At 47.3% G+C, this 17,813-nt stretch overlaps 1 protein-coding gene across 2 annotated transcripts; it reads left to right on the top strand.

Annotated features, from left to right (window-relative positions):
• The first annotated feature begins 1,111 nt into the window (after nt 1–1,111).
• LOC139582225 (uncharacterized) lies at nt 1,112–16,822 on the top strand. Of its 2 annotated transcripts, XM_071412193.1 has the most exons (8): nt 1,112–1,438; nt 1,544–1,822; nt 11,269–11,325; nt 11,928–12,026; nt 12,143–12,171; nt 12,292–12,339; nt 12,476–12,547; nt 12,646–16,822. In XM_071412193.1, exons 1-8 carry the CDS (start codon nt 1,132–1,134, stop codon nt 12,754–12,756), a joined length of 1,002 nt encoding a protein of 333 aa, XP_071268294.1. In that variant the 5' UTR covers nt 1,112–1,131; the 3' UTR covers nt 12,757–16,822. The 2 variants fall into 2 exon arrangements, with proteins under 2 accessions (XP_071268294.1, XP_071268295.1); XM_071412194.1 differs by lacking the exon at nt 11,269–11,325.
• The last annotated feature ends 991 nt before the right edge of the window (nt 16,823–17,813 follow it).

Genomic DNA, 17,813 nt, shown 5'->3' with positions numbered 1-17,813 from the left:
AATAAGCTAATATAATGCTATATTGTGTTTTCGCTGTAAAACACTTAAAAAATCTGAAATATTGGCTGGATTCACAAGATGTTTGTCTTTCATTTGCTGTACACCATGTATTTTTCATAAATGTTTTATGATGAGTATTTAGGTATTTCACGTTGCTCTCTGTAGTTATTCTAGCTTCTTTGGTGATATTTGTGATTGTAGTTGCAATGTAAAACTATGATTTATACCTGAAATATGCACATTTTTCGAACAAAACATATGCTATACAATAAATATGTTATCAGACTGTCATCTGATGAAGTTGTTTCTTGGTTAGTGACTAATTATATCTTTATTTGGTCGAATTTGTGATAGCTACCTATGCGGTAAAAAAATGGTGAAAATATGCGGTTGAGTCTTTTGCTATCGTGGTTAGCTAATAGAAATACATATTGTGTTTTCGCTGTAAAACATTTTAAAAATCGGAAATGATGGCTGGATTCACAAGATGTGTATCTTTCATTTGGTGTCTTGGACTTCTGATTTCATGATATTTAGATGCTAGTATTTACTTGTGGCGCTATGCTAGGCTATGCTAGTCAGCTTTTTTACTGAAGAGGATGCTCCCGGATCCGGGATTGTGACCAAGTAGAAGTTAAAGGCTTGTAAGTAAGCATTTCACAGTAAAGTCTACACCTGTTGTATTCAGCATTTCACAGTAAAGTCTACACCTGTTGTATTCAGCATTTCACAGTAAGGTCTACACCTGTTGTATTCAGCATTTCACAGTAAGGTCTACACCTGTTGTATTCAGCATTTCACAGTAAGGTCTACACCTGTTGTATTCAGCATTTCACAGTAAGGTCTACACCTGTTGTATTCAGCATTTCACAGTAAAGTCTACACCTGTTGTATTCAGCATTTCACAGTAAGGTCTACACCTGTTGTATTCAGCAATATATATTCATATTGTAGAATTTCTTTGGTTGAGTAAACATTGTTGTTGTGACATTCGGTGGATATGGTGACTCCATTTATGTGAAGATCATACCTTTTAAGTATATTAATGGTCGCCATCTCTATTCTAATCTGTATTCAAAATAATGACCTGATATCATGTTCTTGTCAGGTGTCAGTGGAGAAACTCTCTCTATGTTCTCCAGAGAGGGAGATGATGTCAGTCTGCCGTGTAACAATGTGGTTAATCCAGACTGTTCCTCAACTACATGGCTCTGCAACAGAGATGCATCTACTGGTACTATTGGAGAAGTTGAATTTGGGAAGATCAAAGTTGAGAAGACAGAGAGAGCAGACAGACTGAGTGTGGGGTCTGACTGTTCTCTACGTGTTAGTGATGTCAGAGCTGAGGATGCTGGACTCTACACTTGTCAACAGTACCTTACAGAGACTGGACCACCACATGGAGAGGATGCTCCTGTTCTTCTGTCTGTTCTAACTAGTGAGTATTACTGTTTAAATGTCACTGTGTACAAGTGTGTTGTTAATAATCATATGCAATGTGAAAACAGCCAACAAGTACTGTATACCTTTGTCTCTTTCTCAGTCTCCTCTACCCCACCAGTGACAGATCTGAAGCCTTATGTAGATATGACGTTACGGTGTTCTCTGCTCACCTTTATGGGACATGAAAGGTACAACTCAGGAGTTAGTCTCAGCTGGGTGCCTGAAACAGGTACTAATGTCCAGGTCACACAGCGTTCTCCCTGTGACATCACTCTGACTGTGACACTCCAGAGGGAGGACAACAACAGGAAGTGGACGTGCACGCTGACTGAAAAGGGAAACGTGAAGATCTCCACTGACTTCACCTCCACATTCTCAGGTATGTGTTCTTGTTATGCTCCTAGAATATGAATAAGTTCACAAGATCTGTGATGATATTAAAGTTGAATATCAAACCTGATTCATTCTCCTGATATGATATTAGTGATTAATGATTAATTTGATATGAAATCTCCTCTCTACTCTCCTACTCTTCTTTCTCCTTTCTCCTCTCCTCTCTCCTCCTCTTTCCTCTACTCTCCTCTCCCTCTTCTTCTCTCCTCTCTCCTCTCCTCTCCTCTCCTCTCCTCTCCTCTCCTCTCCTCTCCTCTCCTCTCCTCTCCTCTCCTCTCCCTCTACTCTTTTCTCCCCTCTACTCTCTTCTCTACTTCTCTCTAATCCTCTCTCCTCTCCTCTATTCTCCTCTCTCCTTTCCTCTCTTCTCTCCTCTCCTCTCCTTTCTCCTCTCCTCTCTCCTCTACTCTCTCCTCTACTCTCTCCTCTACTCTCCACTCCTCTCTTCACTACTCTCCTTTCTCCTCTACCCTCCTCTCTCCTCATCACTCCTCTACTCTCCTCTACCCTTCTCTCTCCTCTCCCCTCCTCTCTCCTCTACTCTCCACTCCTCTCTCCTCTACCCTCCTCTCTCCTCATCACTCCTCTACTCTCCTCTTTTCTCCTCTTTCCACTAATCTACTCTCTTCTCTCATCTCCTCTCTCCTACTCTACTCTCCTCTCTCCTCTCTCCTCCCCTCTGCTATCCTCTCTCCTCTCCTCTCTCCTCTCCTCTCTCCTCTACTCTCTCCTCTACTCTCTCCCCTCCTTTCTCCTCTACCCTCTTCTACTCTCTTCTCTCCTCAACTCTCCTCTCCACCCCTCTCTCTCCTCCTCTACTCTCCTCTCTCCTCCTTTCCTCCAATCTCCCCTACTCTCCTCTCCCCTACTCTCCTCTCCTCTCCTCTCCTCTCCTCTGATCTATACTCTCTCCTCTCCCCTCTACTCTCTCATCTACTCTACTCTCCACTATCTCCTCTCCTTTCTCCTCCACTCTATTCTCCTCTGCTCTCTCCTCTCTCCTCCTCTCTCCTCTACTCTCCTCTCTCCTCTTCCATCCTGTCTCCTCTCTCATCTACTCTCCTCTACTCCCCTCTTTCCTCAACTCTCCTCTCCTCTCCTCTCCGCTTCTGTCCTCTCTCCTCTCTCCTTCGCTCTCCTCTACTTTCTTCTCTCCGCTTCTCTCCTTTACTCTCCTCTCCTCTACCACTCTCCTCAACTCTCCTCATCTCTCTCCTCCTCTCTCCTCTCCTCTCCCCCTCTCTCCTCCTTTCCTCCACTCTCCTCCTTTCCTCCACTCTCCCCTACTCTCCTCTCCCCTCCTCTCCTCTGATCTATACTCTCTCCTCTCCCCTCTACGCTCTCCTCTCCTCTCTCCTCTCCTCTCCTCTCCTCTCCTCTGATCTATACTCTCTCCTCTCCTCTCCTCTCCTCTCCTCTCCTCTCCTCTCCTCTATACTCTCTCCTCTCCCCTCTACTCTCTCCTCTCCTCTCTCCTCTCCTCTGATCTATACTCTCTCCTCTCCTCTCCCCTCTACTCTCTCATCTACTCTACTCTCCTCTCCTCTCCACCTCTCTCCTCTATCTCCTCCCCTCCCTTCTCCTTTCTCCTCCACTCTATTCTCCTCTGCTCTCTCCTCTCTCCTCCTCTCTCTCCTCTTTCCTCTACTCTCCTATCTCCTCTTCCATCCTGTCTCCTCTCTCCTCTACTCCCCTCTTTCCTCAACTCTCCTCTTTCCTCTCTCCTCTCCTCTGATCTATACTCTCTCCTCTCCCCTCTACTCTCTCCTTTCCTCTCCTCTCTCCTCTCTCCTCTCCTCTCTCCTCTCTCCTCTCCTCTGATCTATACTCTGTACTCTCCCCTCTACTCTCTCATCTACTCGATTCTCCTCTCCTCTCCACCTCTCTCCTCTATCTCCTCCCCTCCCTTCTCCTTTCTCCTCCACTCTATTCTCCTCTGCTCTCTCCTCTCTCCTTCTCTCTCTCCTCTTCTCTCCTCTCTCCTCTTCCATCCTGTCTCCTCTCTCCTCTACTCCCCTCAACTTTCCTCTCCCCTCTCCTCTCCGCTTCTATCCTCTCTCCTCTGCTCTCCTCTCTCCTCTCTCCTCTCTCCTTCTCTCCTCTACTTTCTTCTTTCTGCTTCTCTCCTCTACTCTCCTCTCCTCTACTCTCTCCTCCACTCTCATCTACTCTCCTCCTCTCTCCTCTCTCCTCTACTCTCTAGTCTCCTCTACTCTCCTCTCTCCTCTACTTTCCTCTCCTCTCTCCTCTACTCTCCTCTCTACCCTACTCTCCTCTCTACTCTCCTCTCTCCCCTCTTTTCTCCTCTCCTCTCCCCTCTCCTCTACTTTGCTCTCTACTCTCCTCTCCTCTCTCCTCTCCTCTCTCCTATACTCTCCTCTCTCCAGTACACTCCTCTACTCTCCTCTCTCCTCCAACACTCTCTTCAACTCTCCTCATCTCACTACTCCTCTCTCCTCTCTCCTCTACTCTCCTCTACTCTCCTCTCTCCTCCTCTCTCTAGTACACTCCTCTACTCTCCTCCTCTCCTTTCCTCCACTCTCCTCTACTCTCCTTTCTCCTCTACTCTCCTCTCTACTCACCTCTCTCCTCTGTTTTCCTCTCTCCTCTGTTCTCCTCTCTCCTCTCCTCTACTTTGCTCTCTTCTCTGCTTTCCTCTCTCCTATACTCTCCTCTCTCCTCTGCTCTCCTCTCTCCTCTCCCCTCTTTTCTCCTCTGTTCTCCTCTCTCCTCTGTTCTCCTCTCTACTCTCCTCTCCCCTCTTTTCTCCTCCTCTCTCCTCTCCTCTCCTCTACTTTGCTCTCTTCTCTGCTTACCTCTATCCTCTCTCCTCCTCTCTCCAGTACTCTCCTCTACTCTCCTCTCTCCTCTACTCTCCTCTCTCCTCTACTCTCCTATCCTCTCTCTCCTCATCTACATCTCCTCTCCTCCCCTCCTTTCTCCTCCACTTTATTCTCCTCTCACCTCTACTCTCCTCTCTCCTTCTCTCTCTCCTCTTTCCTCTCCTCTCCTCTCTCCTCTCCCCTTCTCTCCTCTCTCCTTTACTCTCCTCTCCTCTCTCATCCACTACTCTTCTCTCTCCTCTCCTCTCCTCTGATCTCTACTCTCTCATCTGATCTCCTCTCCTCTCTACTCAACTCTCCACTCTTCTCCTATCTCCTCTTCTCCCCTCCTTTCTCCTTTCTTCTCCACTCTATTCTCCCCTCTCCTCTCCTCTCTCATCTACTCTCCTCTCTCCTCCTCTCCTCTTCTCTCCGCTCCTATCCTCTCTCCTCTCTCCTCTGCTCTCCCCTCTCCTCTTCTCTACGCTTCTATACTCTCTCCTCTCTCCTCTGCTCTCCTCTCTCCTCTGCTCTCCTCTCTCCTCTGCTCTCCTCTCTCCTTTCGCTCTCCTCTACTTTCTTCTCTCTGCTTCTCTCCTCTCTCCATCTCCTCTCCTCCTCTCCTTTCTCCTCCACTCTATTCTCCTCTCACCTCTACTCTCCTCTCTCCTCCTCTCTCTCCTCTCTCCTCCTCTCTCTCCTCTCTCCTCCTCTCTCTCCTCTCTCCTCTTCCATCCTGTCTCCTCTCTCATCTACTCTCCTCTACTGTCCTCTCTCCTCAACTCTCCTCATCTCTCTCCTCCTCTCTCCTCTGCTCTCCTCTCTCCTTTCGCTCTCCTCTACTTTCTTCTCTCCGCTTCTCTCCTCTCTCCTTCTCTCTCTCCTCTTTCCTCTCCTCTCCTATCCTCTCTCTCTCCTCATCTACATCTCCTCTCCTCCCCTCCTTTCTCCTCCACTTTATTCTCCTCTCACCTCTACTCTCCTCTCTCCTTCTCTCTCTCCTCTTTCCTCTCCTCTCCTCTCCTCTCTCCTCTCCCCTTCTCTCCTCTCTCCACTTCTCTCCTCTACTCTCCTCTCTCCTTTACTCTCCTCTCCTCTCCTCTCTCATCCACTACTCTTCTCTCTCCTCTCCTCTCCTCTGATCTCTACTCTCTCATCTGATCTCCTCTCCTCTCTACTCAACTCTCCACTCTCCTATCTCCTCCCCTCCTTTCTCCTTTCTTCTCCACTCTATTCTCCCCTCTCCTCTCCTCTCTCATCTACTCTCCTCTCCTCTCTCATCTACTCTCCTCTCTCCTCCTCTCCTCTTCTCTCCTATCCTCTCTCTTCTCTCCTATACTCTCTCCTCTGCTCTCCTCTCTCCTCTGCTCTCCTCTCTCCTCTGCTCTCCTCTCTCCTCTGCTCTCCTCTCTCCTCTGCTCTCCTCTCTCCTTTCGCTCTCCTCTACTTTCTTCTCTCCGCTTCTCTCCTCTCTCCATCTCCTCTCCTCCCCTCCTTTCTCCTCCACTCTATTCTCCTCTACTCTATTCTCCTCCACTCTATTCTCCTCCACTCTATTCTCCTCCACTCTATTCTCCTCACCTCTACTCTCCTCTCTCTCCTCTCTCCTCTTCCATCCTGTCTCCTCTCTCATCTACTCTCCTCTACTGTCCTCTCTCCTCAACTCTCATCTCTCTCCTCCTCTCTCCTCTGCTCTCCTCTCCTCTCCTCTCCTCCTCTACTCTCCTCTAGTCTCCTCTCCTCTCCTTTCCTCCACTTTCCTCCACTCTCCTCTACTCCCCTCTGTTCTCCTCTCTCCTCTGTTCTCCTCTCTCCTCTGTTCTCCTCTCTTCTCTGTTCTCCTCTCTCCTCTGCTCTCTTCTCTCCACTCTCCTCTCTCATCCTCTCCTCTCCTCCTCTACTCTCCTCTAGTCTCCTCTCTCCTCCTCTCCTTTCCTCCAATTTCCTCCACTCTCCTCTACTCTACTCCCCTCTCTCCTCTGTTCTCCTCTGTTCTCCTCTCTCCTCTGTTCTCCTCTCTCCTCTCTCCTCGACTTTCCTTTCTCATCCACTACTCTCCTTTCCTCTCCCCTCCTCTCCTCTCCCCTCTACTCTCTCATCTACTTTCCTCTCTACTCTCCTCTCTACTCAACTCTCTACTCTACTCAACTCTCATTTCCTCTCCTCTCCTCTCTCTTCTCTCCTCTCTCCTTTGCTCTCCTCTACTTTCTTCTCTCCGCTTCTCTCCTCTCTCCTCCACTCCTCTCTCCTCCACTCTCATCAACTCTCCTCTCTCCTCTCTCCTGTTTTCTTTTCTCCTCTCCTCTCTCCTCTCCTCTACTTTGCTCTCTTCTCTGCTTTCCTCTATCCTCTCTCCTATACTCTCCTCTACTCTCCTCTCTCCAGTACTCTCCTCTAGTCTCCTCTACTCTAGTCTCCTCCTCTACTTTCCTCCACTCCACTCTACTCTACTCTCCTCTCTATCCTCTCTACTCTACTCCACTCTCTCCTCTCTCCTTTGCTCTCCTCTACTTTCTTCTCTCCGCTTCTCTCCTCTCTCCTCCTCTCCTTTCCTCAACTTTCCTCCTCTCTCCTCTCCACTCTCCTCCACTCTCATCTACTCTCCTCTATTCTACTCTCCTCTCAACTCTCTCCTCTCTTCTCCCTTCTATTTTCCTCTCTCCTCTCTCCTCTCCTCTCCCCTCTATTCTCCTCTCTCCTCTCTACTCTCCTCTCCCCTCTTTTCTTCTCTTCTCTTCTCCTCTCTCCTTCTCTTTCCTCTCCTATCCTCTCCTCCTCTCTGTCCTCCTCTGCTCTCCTCTACTTTAGTCTCCTCTATCATCCTCTCTCCTCCTCTCCTTTCCTCCACTCTCCTCTCTTCTCTCCTATTTTCTCCTCTGTTCTCCTCTCTCCTCTGCTCTCCTCTCTCCTCTACTCTCCTCTCTTCAGTCTCCTCTACTCTCCTCTCTTCAGTCTCCTCTACTCTCCTCTCCTCTCTCCTCTCCTCTACTTTGCTCTCTTCTCTGCTTTCCTCTATCCTCTCTCCTATACTCTCCTCTACTCTCCTCTCTCCAGTACTCTCCTCTAGTCTCCTCTACTCTAGTCTCCTCCTCTACTTTCCTCCACTCCACTCTACTCTACTCTCCTCTCTATCCTCTCTACTCTACTCCACTCTCTCCTCTCTCCTTTGCTCTCCTCTACTTTCTTCTCTCCGCTTCTCTCCTCTCTCCTCCTCTCCTTTCCTCAACTTTCCTCCTCTCTCCTCTCCACTCTCCTCCACTCTCATCTACTCTCCTCTATTCTACTCTCCTCTCAACTCTCTCCTCTCCTCTCCCTTCTATTTTCCTCTCTCCTCTTTCCTCTCCTCTCTCCTCTATTCTCCTCTCTCCTCTCTACTCTCCTCTCCCCTCTTTTCTTCTCTTCTCTTCTCCTCTCTCCTTCTCTTTCCTCTCCTATCCTCTCCTCCTCTCTGTCCTCCTCTGCTCTCCTCTACTTTAGTCTCCTCTATCATCCTCTCTCCTCCTCTCCTTTCCTCCACTCTCCTCTCTTCTCTCCTATTTTCTCCTCTGTTCTCCTCTCTCCTCTGCTCTCCTCTCTCCTCTACTCTCCTCTCTTCAGTCTCCTCTACTCTCCTCTCTTCAGTCTCCTCTACTCTCCTCTCCTCTCTCCTCTCCTCTCCTCCTATCTCCAGTACTCTCCTCTCCTCTACTCTCCTCTCTCCTCCTCTCTCCAGTACACTCCTCTACTCTCCTCTCCTCTCTTCAACTCTCCTCATCTCACTACTCCTCTCTCCTCTACTCTCATCTACTCTCCTCCTCTTCTCTCCTCTCTCTCTCCTCCTCTACTTTAGTCTCCTCTATCCTCCACTCTCCTCTCTCCTCTGTTCTCCTCTACTCTCCTCTCTCCTCTGTTCTCCTCTGTTCTCCTCTACTCTCCTCTGTTCTCCTCTACTCTCCTCTCCTCTGTTCTCCTCCACTCTCCTCTCTCCTCCTCTCTCCTCTGTTCTCCTCTCTCCTCTGTTCTCCTCTCTCCTCTGTTCAACTCTCTCCTCTGTTCAACTCTCTCCTCTGTTCAACTCTCTCCTCTGTTCAACTCTCTCCTCTGCTCTCCTCTACTCTCCTCTACTCTCATCTACTCTCTTCTCTCCTTTACTCTCATCTCTCCTCTCCTCTCTTCATTCTCCTCTCCTCTATCCTCTCTCATCCACTACTCTACTCTACCCTCTCCTCTCCTCTCTTCTCCTCTGATCTCTACTCTCTCATCTACTCTCCTTTCCTCTCTACTCAACTCTCCTCTATCTCCTCTCCTCCCCTCCTTTCTCCTCCATTCTCCTCTCACCTCTTCTCTCCTCTACTCTCCTCCTCTCTCTCCTCCTCTCCTCTCTCCTCTCTCCTCTGCTCTCCTCTCTCCTCCGCTCTCCTCTACTTTCTTGTCTCCGCCTCTCTCCTCTACTCTCCTCTCTCCTCCACCACTCTCCTCTCTCCTCAACTTTCCTCATCTCTCCTCTCCACTCTCCTCCACTCTCATCTACTCTCCTCCATTCTACTCTCTCCTCTACTCTCTCCTATACTCTCTTCTCTCCTTTACTGTCATCTCTCCTCTCCCCTTCTCTCCTCTCTCCACTTCTCTCCTTTCTCTCTCCTCTCCTCTCCTCTCCTCTCCTCTCCTCTCCTCTCCTCTCTCTCATCCATTACTCTCCTCTCTCCTCTCCTCTCCTCTGATCTCTACTCTCTCCTCTCCCCTCTACTCTCTCATCTGATCTCCTCTCCTCTCTACTCAACTCTCCACTCTCCTCCTCTCTTTCCTCTCCTCTCCTCTCTCCTCTTCCATCCTGTCTCCTCTCTCATCTACTCTCCTCTACTATCCTCTTTCCTCAACTCATCTCTCTCCTCTCCTCTCCTCTCCCCTTCTCTCCTCTCTCGACTACTCTCCTCTCCTCTCTCATCCACTCTCCTCTCCTCTGATCTCTACTCTCTCCTCTCCACTCTCCACTCTCCTCCCCTCCTTTCTCCCCCACTCTATTCTCCTCTCACCTCTACTCTCCCCTCCTCTCTTTCCTCTTCTATCCGCTCTCCTCTTCCCTCCTGTCTCCTCTCTCATCTACTCTCCTCTACTATCCTCAATTCTCCTCTCTCCTCAGCTCTCCTCTACTCTCCTCTACCACTCTCCTCTCTCCTCAACTTTCCTCCTCAACTCTCATCTACTCTCATCTACTCTCCTCTCTCCTCTATTCTCCTCTCCTCTCATCCTCTCCTCTCCCCTCTATTCTCCTCTCTCGTCTCATCGCTCCTCTCTTCTACTTTGCTCTCTTCTTTGCTTTCCTCTATCCTCTCTCCTCTTCTCTCCTATCTCCTCCTTTCTCCAGTACTCTCCTCTACTCTCCTCTCATCTCCTCTCTCCTCTACACTCCTTTCTCCTCTACACTCCTCTCTCCTCTACTCTCTCCTCTCCTCTACTCTCTCCTCTCCTCTTTCCTCATCTCTCTCCTCTCCTATCCTCTCTCCTCCTCTCCTTTCCTCCACCTTCCTCCACTCTCCTCTCCTCTGTTCTCCTCTCTCCTCACATCTACACTCCTCTCTCCTCTACTCTCTCCTCCCCTCTCCTCCTCTCCTTTTCTCTACCCTCCTCCTCTCTCCACTACTCTCCTCCTCTCCTCTCCCCTCTCCTCTCCTCTCCTCTCCCCTCTGCTCTGCTCTCCTCTCCCCTCTATTCTCTTCTCCTCTCCCCTCTATTCTCCTCTCCTCTCTCCTCTACTCTCCTCTCTCCTCTACTCTACTCTCTCCTCTGCTCTCCTCTCCCCTCTACTCTCCTCTCTCCTCCTCTCCTCTCCTCTCCTCTCTCCTCTGCTCTCCTCTCTCCTCTGCTCTCCTCTCTCCTCTGCTCTCCTCTCCCCTCTCCTACTCTACTCGACTCTACTCTCCTCTCTTCTCTCTCCTCTCCTCTCTCATCCACTACTCCCCTCTCTCCCCTGTTCTCCTCTCTCCTCTGATCTCCCCTCTCCTCTGATCTCCCCTCTCCTCTGATCTCCCCTCTCCTCTGATCTCCCCTCTCCTCTGATCTCCCCTCTACTCTCTCCTCTCTCATGTCCTCTCCTTTCCTCCACTTCTCTCCACTCTCCTCTCTCCTCCTCTCTCCAGTACTCTCCTCTACTTTCCTCTCTCCTCTACTCTCCTCTACTCTCCTCCTCTCTCCAGTACATTCCTCTACTCTCCTCTCTCCTCCACCACTCTCTTCAACTCTCCTCATCTCACTACTCTTCTCTCCTCTACTCTCCTCTACTCTCCTCTCCTCTTCTCCTCTCTCCTCTACACTCCTCTCTCCTCTCCTCATCTCTCTCCTCTCGTTTCCTCCACTCTCCTCTCCTTTCCTCCACTCTCTTCCACTCTCCTCTCCTTTCCTCCACTCTCTTCCTCTCTCCTCTACTTCCCTCTCTCCTCTGTTCTCCTCTGCTCTCCTCTCTCCTCTGCTCTCTTCTCTCCTTTACTCTCCTCTCCTCTCTACTCTCTCATCCACTACTCTCCTCTCTCCTATCCTCTCCTCTCCTCCTCTCTCTCCTCCTCCACTACTCTCCTCTGTTCCAAATCGGCTCTAACACTATTGAAATATGTCTGTCCACCACACTACTATCCAGGAAGTACAGCTTCTACTGCAAGACCAGCCTTGTCAACCACCTCCCCATCTTCTGCTGGTATTGTATTTAATACTATTTCCATTCTCAGCTGTATGGTAGACTGTATGGTAGGTCTTTCATTTAAAAACATATTAATTCATTTTCCACACCAGACACAAACATACACATATAAACAACATATAAACAACTTACAGACGCACAAACAACGACTACATCTCATCTGCCCAGACCCACATGCTCACACCCCCATCTCTAGTGCCTGCATTATCGTTTGCTGTCTATCATCAGGTGGTCTTTTCAAACTGCTCTTCCACTAAAAGGGCATTATCATCATGTTCACAATCTCACAGTATTATTCCAACGTCATAGTGGGGAAATATATACAACACAGGAAATCACGTTTTGACTGGACCTTTTAAAACTGAAACATTTTCTCTACACCCCACAGCAAAATGTCAGGAATTGCAGGAGATGTACTTTTAAAACGTACATGTTGCTCTCCACCATCAAGAGGGGGCAATTAAAGTGTTTAGCCTTGAGAGGAGGGCTGGCTCTAGTCTTTTGGGGGATTTGGTTGTGGGGCCCCCAAAAGGTGAAAGCTGGCCCTGCTGTAAGGTCCCCCACTAACCAGACCCTGCTCCCCTCTCTGGTCGTCTCAGGTTCTCAGAACGTCTTCCTCACGGTGTCTGTAGGAGTGGCTGTGGGAGCAGCGGTGTGTGTCATCATAGCTGTCATCATAGTACGCAGGAGGAGAGACAGTAAGGACTTCCATTTGTCTCTGAGTTTAATGGAGGCCATTAATACACAGTAATACATGGAGACAGCCAGGTGTTTCATTGAAATTCTTCTGATTTCTTTTATTTGTTCTTGTCAGAGAATCAAGTGCCAACTGATAACAGCATTGTGAGTGAACTGACTTAATAAACACAGTTAGTGTACTATACTATTGTTAAAGTCAAATAAGAGTTTGCACTATATTTCTATTGTTTTTAAATCTATTACATTTGTTATTAATGTATGAAGGGTCTGAATGCAGTAAACCACTCCACCCCACCAACCAATGAGGACAAGGTTAGTGCATCAATATCCTAATGGAAGTTGAAACATGATTCATATGAAACATCATTTGACCCAGTTGTTATCCTGCAATCAGACTAATGTCCAGTTTCAATGATTCACGTTTCAATAACAATTCTGACCCTTGTAGAGTCAACCTGCTGACAGAATCACCTATGCCTCCATTGACCACTTCAATCAAAATCCTCCTCAGAGAGTTGATGTAAGTGAAGCTATACTGAACATATTGTAATGGTATCACTCTCCCTCCTATACACTGTTTACAGCCTTTACTTTGTTGTGTTTGTGTTGTCTCTGTAGGCCCAAGGTGAAGATGCAGTGATGTATGCCTCAGTTATGCCCTCTTCAGGCAGAGGGAGAGAGACAGCGAACCCTGCTGACCCCAGCTCCCTCTACTCCACTGTCAACTAACCTCAGGGAGCCAAGACATAAGGAGAGACAGCGAACCCTGCTGACCCCAGCTCCCTCTACTCCACTGTCAACTAACCTCAGGGAGCCAAGACATCAACATGAAGACTACACTCACTCATTCACACCCTCATTCCAGACCTGATTTGGTTCTAGGAAGAGAGATGTTTGTGCTATTACAAGGGACAATCTGCACTAGTTACATCCATTTCTGGACGTATTAATTAATGATATGCACCCATTGATTCTTAAACTGTCAAAACCCATCAGAACCCAAAATATATGCTTGTTTTACTCCAATGTTTGTAAACAAATTAAATGTAAACAAACACACTGTAAAGCCTCAAAACACGGTTGAAACTATAATGTTGATATAATGGATGGCCAGTCCTTGCATCCATAGCTATGTCTATGAATTTAAGAGTGGTTACATTTCTCCTGCAACATTCCTCAGATTTTTAGCAAAACAGTGGCGGGGAGTGTGCTTTGTTACTGTTTCATCTGCTGATTGCCGCTTTAAGATGTGTATATTTTATTGATATAGACCAGAGAGATAGAAGACAGGAAAAGTGGAAGAGTTCGAGAGTCAGAAGGGCATGTTTCAGATTCAGACTCATGCTGACTCTGGTAGCCTAGGCTGTAAAGGGCATTCGGGAAAGTATTCAGATCCCTTGACTTGTTCCACATTTTGTTAAGTTACAGCCTTATTCTAAAATATATTAAATAGTTTTTTTCCTCATCAATCCACACACAATACCCCATAATGACAAAGAAGAAACAGGTTTTTATAAACTCAGCAAAAATAGAAAAGCTGTCAACTGCGTTTATTTTCAGCAAACTTAACATGTGTAAAATATTTGTATGAACATAACAAGATTCAACAACAGACAAACTGAACCAGTTCCACAGACATGTGACTAACAGAAATTGAATAATGTGTCCCTGAACAAAGGGGAGGTCAAAATCAAAAGTAACAGTCAGTATCTGGTGTGGCCACCAGCTGCATTAAGTACTGCAGTGCATCTCCTCCTCATGGACTGCACCAGATTAGCCAGTTCTTGCTGTGAGATGTTACCCCACTCTTCCACCAAGGCACCTACCTGCAAGTTCCTCGGACATTTCTGGGGGGGAATGGCCCTAGCCCTCACCCTCCGATCCAACAGGTCCCAGACGTGCTCAATGCGATTCAGATCCGGGCTCTTCGCTGGCCATGGCAGAACACCAACATTCCTGTCTTGCAGGAAATCACACACAGAACGAGCAGTATCTCTGGTGGCATTGTCATGCTGGAGGGTCATGTCAGGATGAGCCTACAGGAAGGGTACCACATGAGTGAGGAGGATGTCTTCCCTGTAACGCATAGCGCTGAGATTGCCTGCAATGACAACAAGCTCAGTCCGATGATGCTGTGACACACCGCCCCAGATCATGACGGACCCTCCACCTCCAAATCGATCCCGCTCCAGAGTACAGGCCTCGATGTAACACACATTCCTTCGACGATAAACACGAATCCGACCATCACCCCTGGTGAGACAAAACCGGGACTCGTCTGTGAAGAGCACTTTTTGCCAGTCCTGTCTGGTCCAGTAACAGTTGGTTTGTGCCCATAGGCGACGTTGTTGCCGGTGATGTCTGGTGAGGACATGCCTTACAACAGGCCTACAAGCCCTCAGTCCAGCCTCTCTCAGCCTATTGCGGACAGTCTGAGCACTGATGGAGGGATTCTGTATTCCTGGTGTAACTCCGGCAGTTGTTGTTGCCATCTTGTACCTGTCCCGCAGGTGTGATGTTCGTATGTACCGATCCTGTGCAGGTGTTGTTACACAAGGTCTGCCACTGCAAGGACGATCAGCTGTCCGTCCTGTCTCCATGTAGCACTGTCTAAGGCATCTCACAGTACGGACATTGCAATTTATTGCCTTGGCCACATCTGCAGTCCTTATGCCTCCTTGCAGCATGCCTAAGGCACGTTCACGCAGATAAGCAGGGACCCTGGGCATCTTTCTTTTGGTGTTTTTCAGAGTCAGCCGAAAGGCCTCTTTAGTATCCTACATTTTCATAACTGTGAACTTAATTGCCTAAGCTGTTAGACCATTCCACAGGTGCATGTTAATTAATTGTTTATGGTCCATTGAACAAGCATGGGAAACAGTGTTTAAACCCTTTCCAACCCTTTACAATGAAGTTCTGTGAAGTTATTTGGGTTTTTACGAATTATCTTTGAAAGACAGGGTCCTTTTAAAAGGTAGGTTTCATTTTTTGCTGAGTGAATAAAAAAAGTATGGAAATTCACATTTACATAAGTAAATTCAGACCCTTTACTCAGTACTTTGTTGAAGCACCTTTGGCAGCATTTACAGCCTTCAGTATTCTTGGGTATGGCACTACAAGCTTGGCACACCTGTTTCTCCCATTCTGCTCTGCAGATCCTCTCAAGCTCTGTCAAGTTGGATGGGGAGCATTGCTTCAATGCTATTTTCAGGTCTCTTCAGAGATGTTCGATTGGGTTCAAGTCTGGGCTCTGGCTGGGCCACTCAAGGACATTCAGAGACTTGTCCCGAAGTCACTCCTGAGTTGTCTTGGCTGTGTGCATGAGGTCGTTGTCCTGTTGAAAGGAGAACCTTCGCTCCAGTCTGAGGTCCTGAGTGCTCTGGAGCAGGTTTTCATCAAGGATCTCTCTGTACCTTGCTACGTTCATCTTTCCTCGATCCTGACTAGTCTCCCAGTTCCTGGGCTGAATAACATCCCCACAGCATGCTGCTGCCACCATCATGCGTCACCGTAGGGATTATGCCAGGTTTCCTCCAGACGTGACACTTGTAATTCAGGCCAAATAGTTCAAACTTGGTTTCATCAGACAAGATAATATTGTTTCCCATTTTCAGAGTCCTTAAGGGGGCTTTTGGCAAACTCCAAGCAGGCTGTCATGTGCCTTTTACTGAGGAGTGGCTTCCGTCTGGCCACTCTACCATAAAGGCCTGATTGGTGGAGTGCTGCAGAGAAGGTTGTCCTTCTAGAAGGTTTTCTTATCTCCACAGAAGAACTCTGGAGCTCAGTCAGTGACTATCTGGTTCTTGGTCACCTCCCTGACTAAGGCCCTTCTCCCTCGATTGCTCAGTTTGGCCGGGCAGCCAGCTCTAGGAAGAGTCTTGGTGGTTCCAAACTTCTTCCATTTAAGAATGATGGTGGCCACTGTTCTTGGGGACCTTCAATGCTGCAGACATTTTTTAGTACCCTTCCCCAGATCTGTGCCTCGACACAATCCTGTCTGAGCTCTACGGACAATTCCTTCAACCTCATCGCTTGGTTTTTGCTCTGATATGCACTGTCAACTGTGGGACCTTATATAGACAGGTGTGTGCCTTTCCAAATCATGTCCAATCAATTGAATTTCCCACAGATGGACTCCAATCAAGTTGTAGATACATCTCAAGGATGATCAATGGAAACAGGATGCACCTGAGCTCAATTTCAAGTTTCATAGCAAAGGGTCTGAATACTTATGTGAATAAGGTATTTCTGTTAAAAAATAATAATAAATGTGAGAAAAAAAATCTAAATACGTGTTTTTGCTTTGTCATTTTGGGGTATTGTCTCGGCCGTCAAATGAACTGGACCAAGGTGCAGCGTGGTGAGCGTACATATTCCTTTATTTCATATGACGCCAACAAAAACAACCATCCAAAACAACCGTGAAGCTAAAGGCTATAGTGCCAACAAACAAAGACAACTTCCCACAAACACAGGTGGGAAAAAGGGCTACCTAAGTATGGTTCTCAATCAGAGACAACGATAGACAGCTGTCCCTGATTGAGAACCCTACCCTGCCAAAACATAGAAATACAAATAATAGAACGAAAGAACATAGAATACCCACCTCAAATCACACTCTGACCAAACCAAATAGAGACATAAAAAGGATCTCTAAGGTCAGGGCGTGACAGGTATTGTGTATAGATTGATGACAAAGTTTTATTGAATCCATTTTCAAATAAGCCTGTAACGTAACAAAATAAGAAAATTCAAGGGGTCTGAATACTTTCCTAATGCACTGTATACAAGTGAACCACTGGACCACACAGGCCACTAAATATGTTATTAATTACTAGATGGATGAGGTGGAACACGGGCGTTACCTTTTCTGTTAGGATGATAGTAGCTTCTTTGCCAAACATTTAGGTTTGCTGATAAACTCATGGAAGTTTTTTCCTGCATTTCTCTTGTTTCAAATTATATTGACTAAAGTGATATACTTAATAAAACAAAAATAAATCTTTACTGAATGTTTCATTTTGATTCACTTCAGAATTTGACCGAGATCAAAAACATTGTATTGCCCATTGGGGTTTTATTTATTTAATTTACTCCATTCTTCAGTCGATAAAATGAAATTGTTTTCATTGTCCATACCTTATGCTTGCCCATACCATAATCCCACCGCCACCATGGGGCACTCATGGTTCACAACATTGCTGTCAGCAAACCACCCGCCCACACGACACCACATGCACTGTCTGCCATCTGCCCGTTACAGTTGAACCCGAGATTAATCTGTGAAAAGCACACTTCTCCAGTGTGCCAACGGCCATCGAAGGTGAGCATTTGCTGGTGAGGACAACGAGCACGCAGATGAGCTTCCCTGAGACAGTATGTGACAGCTTGCTGATGAAGGCTGGAATGTGTGGCTTTTAAATGATAAAGAAACATTTCACTGAACATCCATTTTCATAAAACAGTGACTGAATACAAAGTATAGTAATAATGTCACTGTGAGTGTTTGTCATGGCATTCTTAGTGCCACCATGGTAGGTTCAGTAGAGTTCTCCTCCAAACTCAATACATCTCTTTCTATGGGAATCTGTCTCACCTTAATCAGAATGTTCTCTGGTTTGACGTCCCGGTGGAAGAGACCATGACTGTGGGGAGACAAGTTACATGTCAGAAAAATGTACTGAAATGACCCTTCACACACACACACACACACTGGAGTCTTCCTGCAGATCAGTACTTGTCTCATCCACCAGCTCAGTGTAACACCACTAATGATGTGTGAGTTA

The sequence above is a fragment of the Salvelinus alpinus genome, chromosome 8 (assembly GCF_045679555.1).
Source record: "Salvelinus alpinus chromosome 8, SLU_Salpinus.1, whole genome shotgun sequence".
NCBI lineage: Eukaryota > Metazoa > Chordata > Actinopteri > Salmoniformes > Salmonidae > Salvelinus > Salvelinus alpinus.
This window is presented reverse-complemented; position numbering and strand designations above follow the sequence as displayed.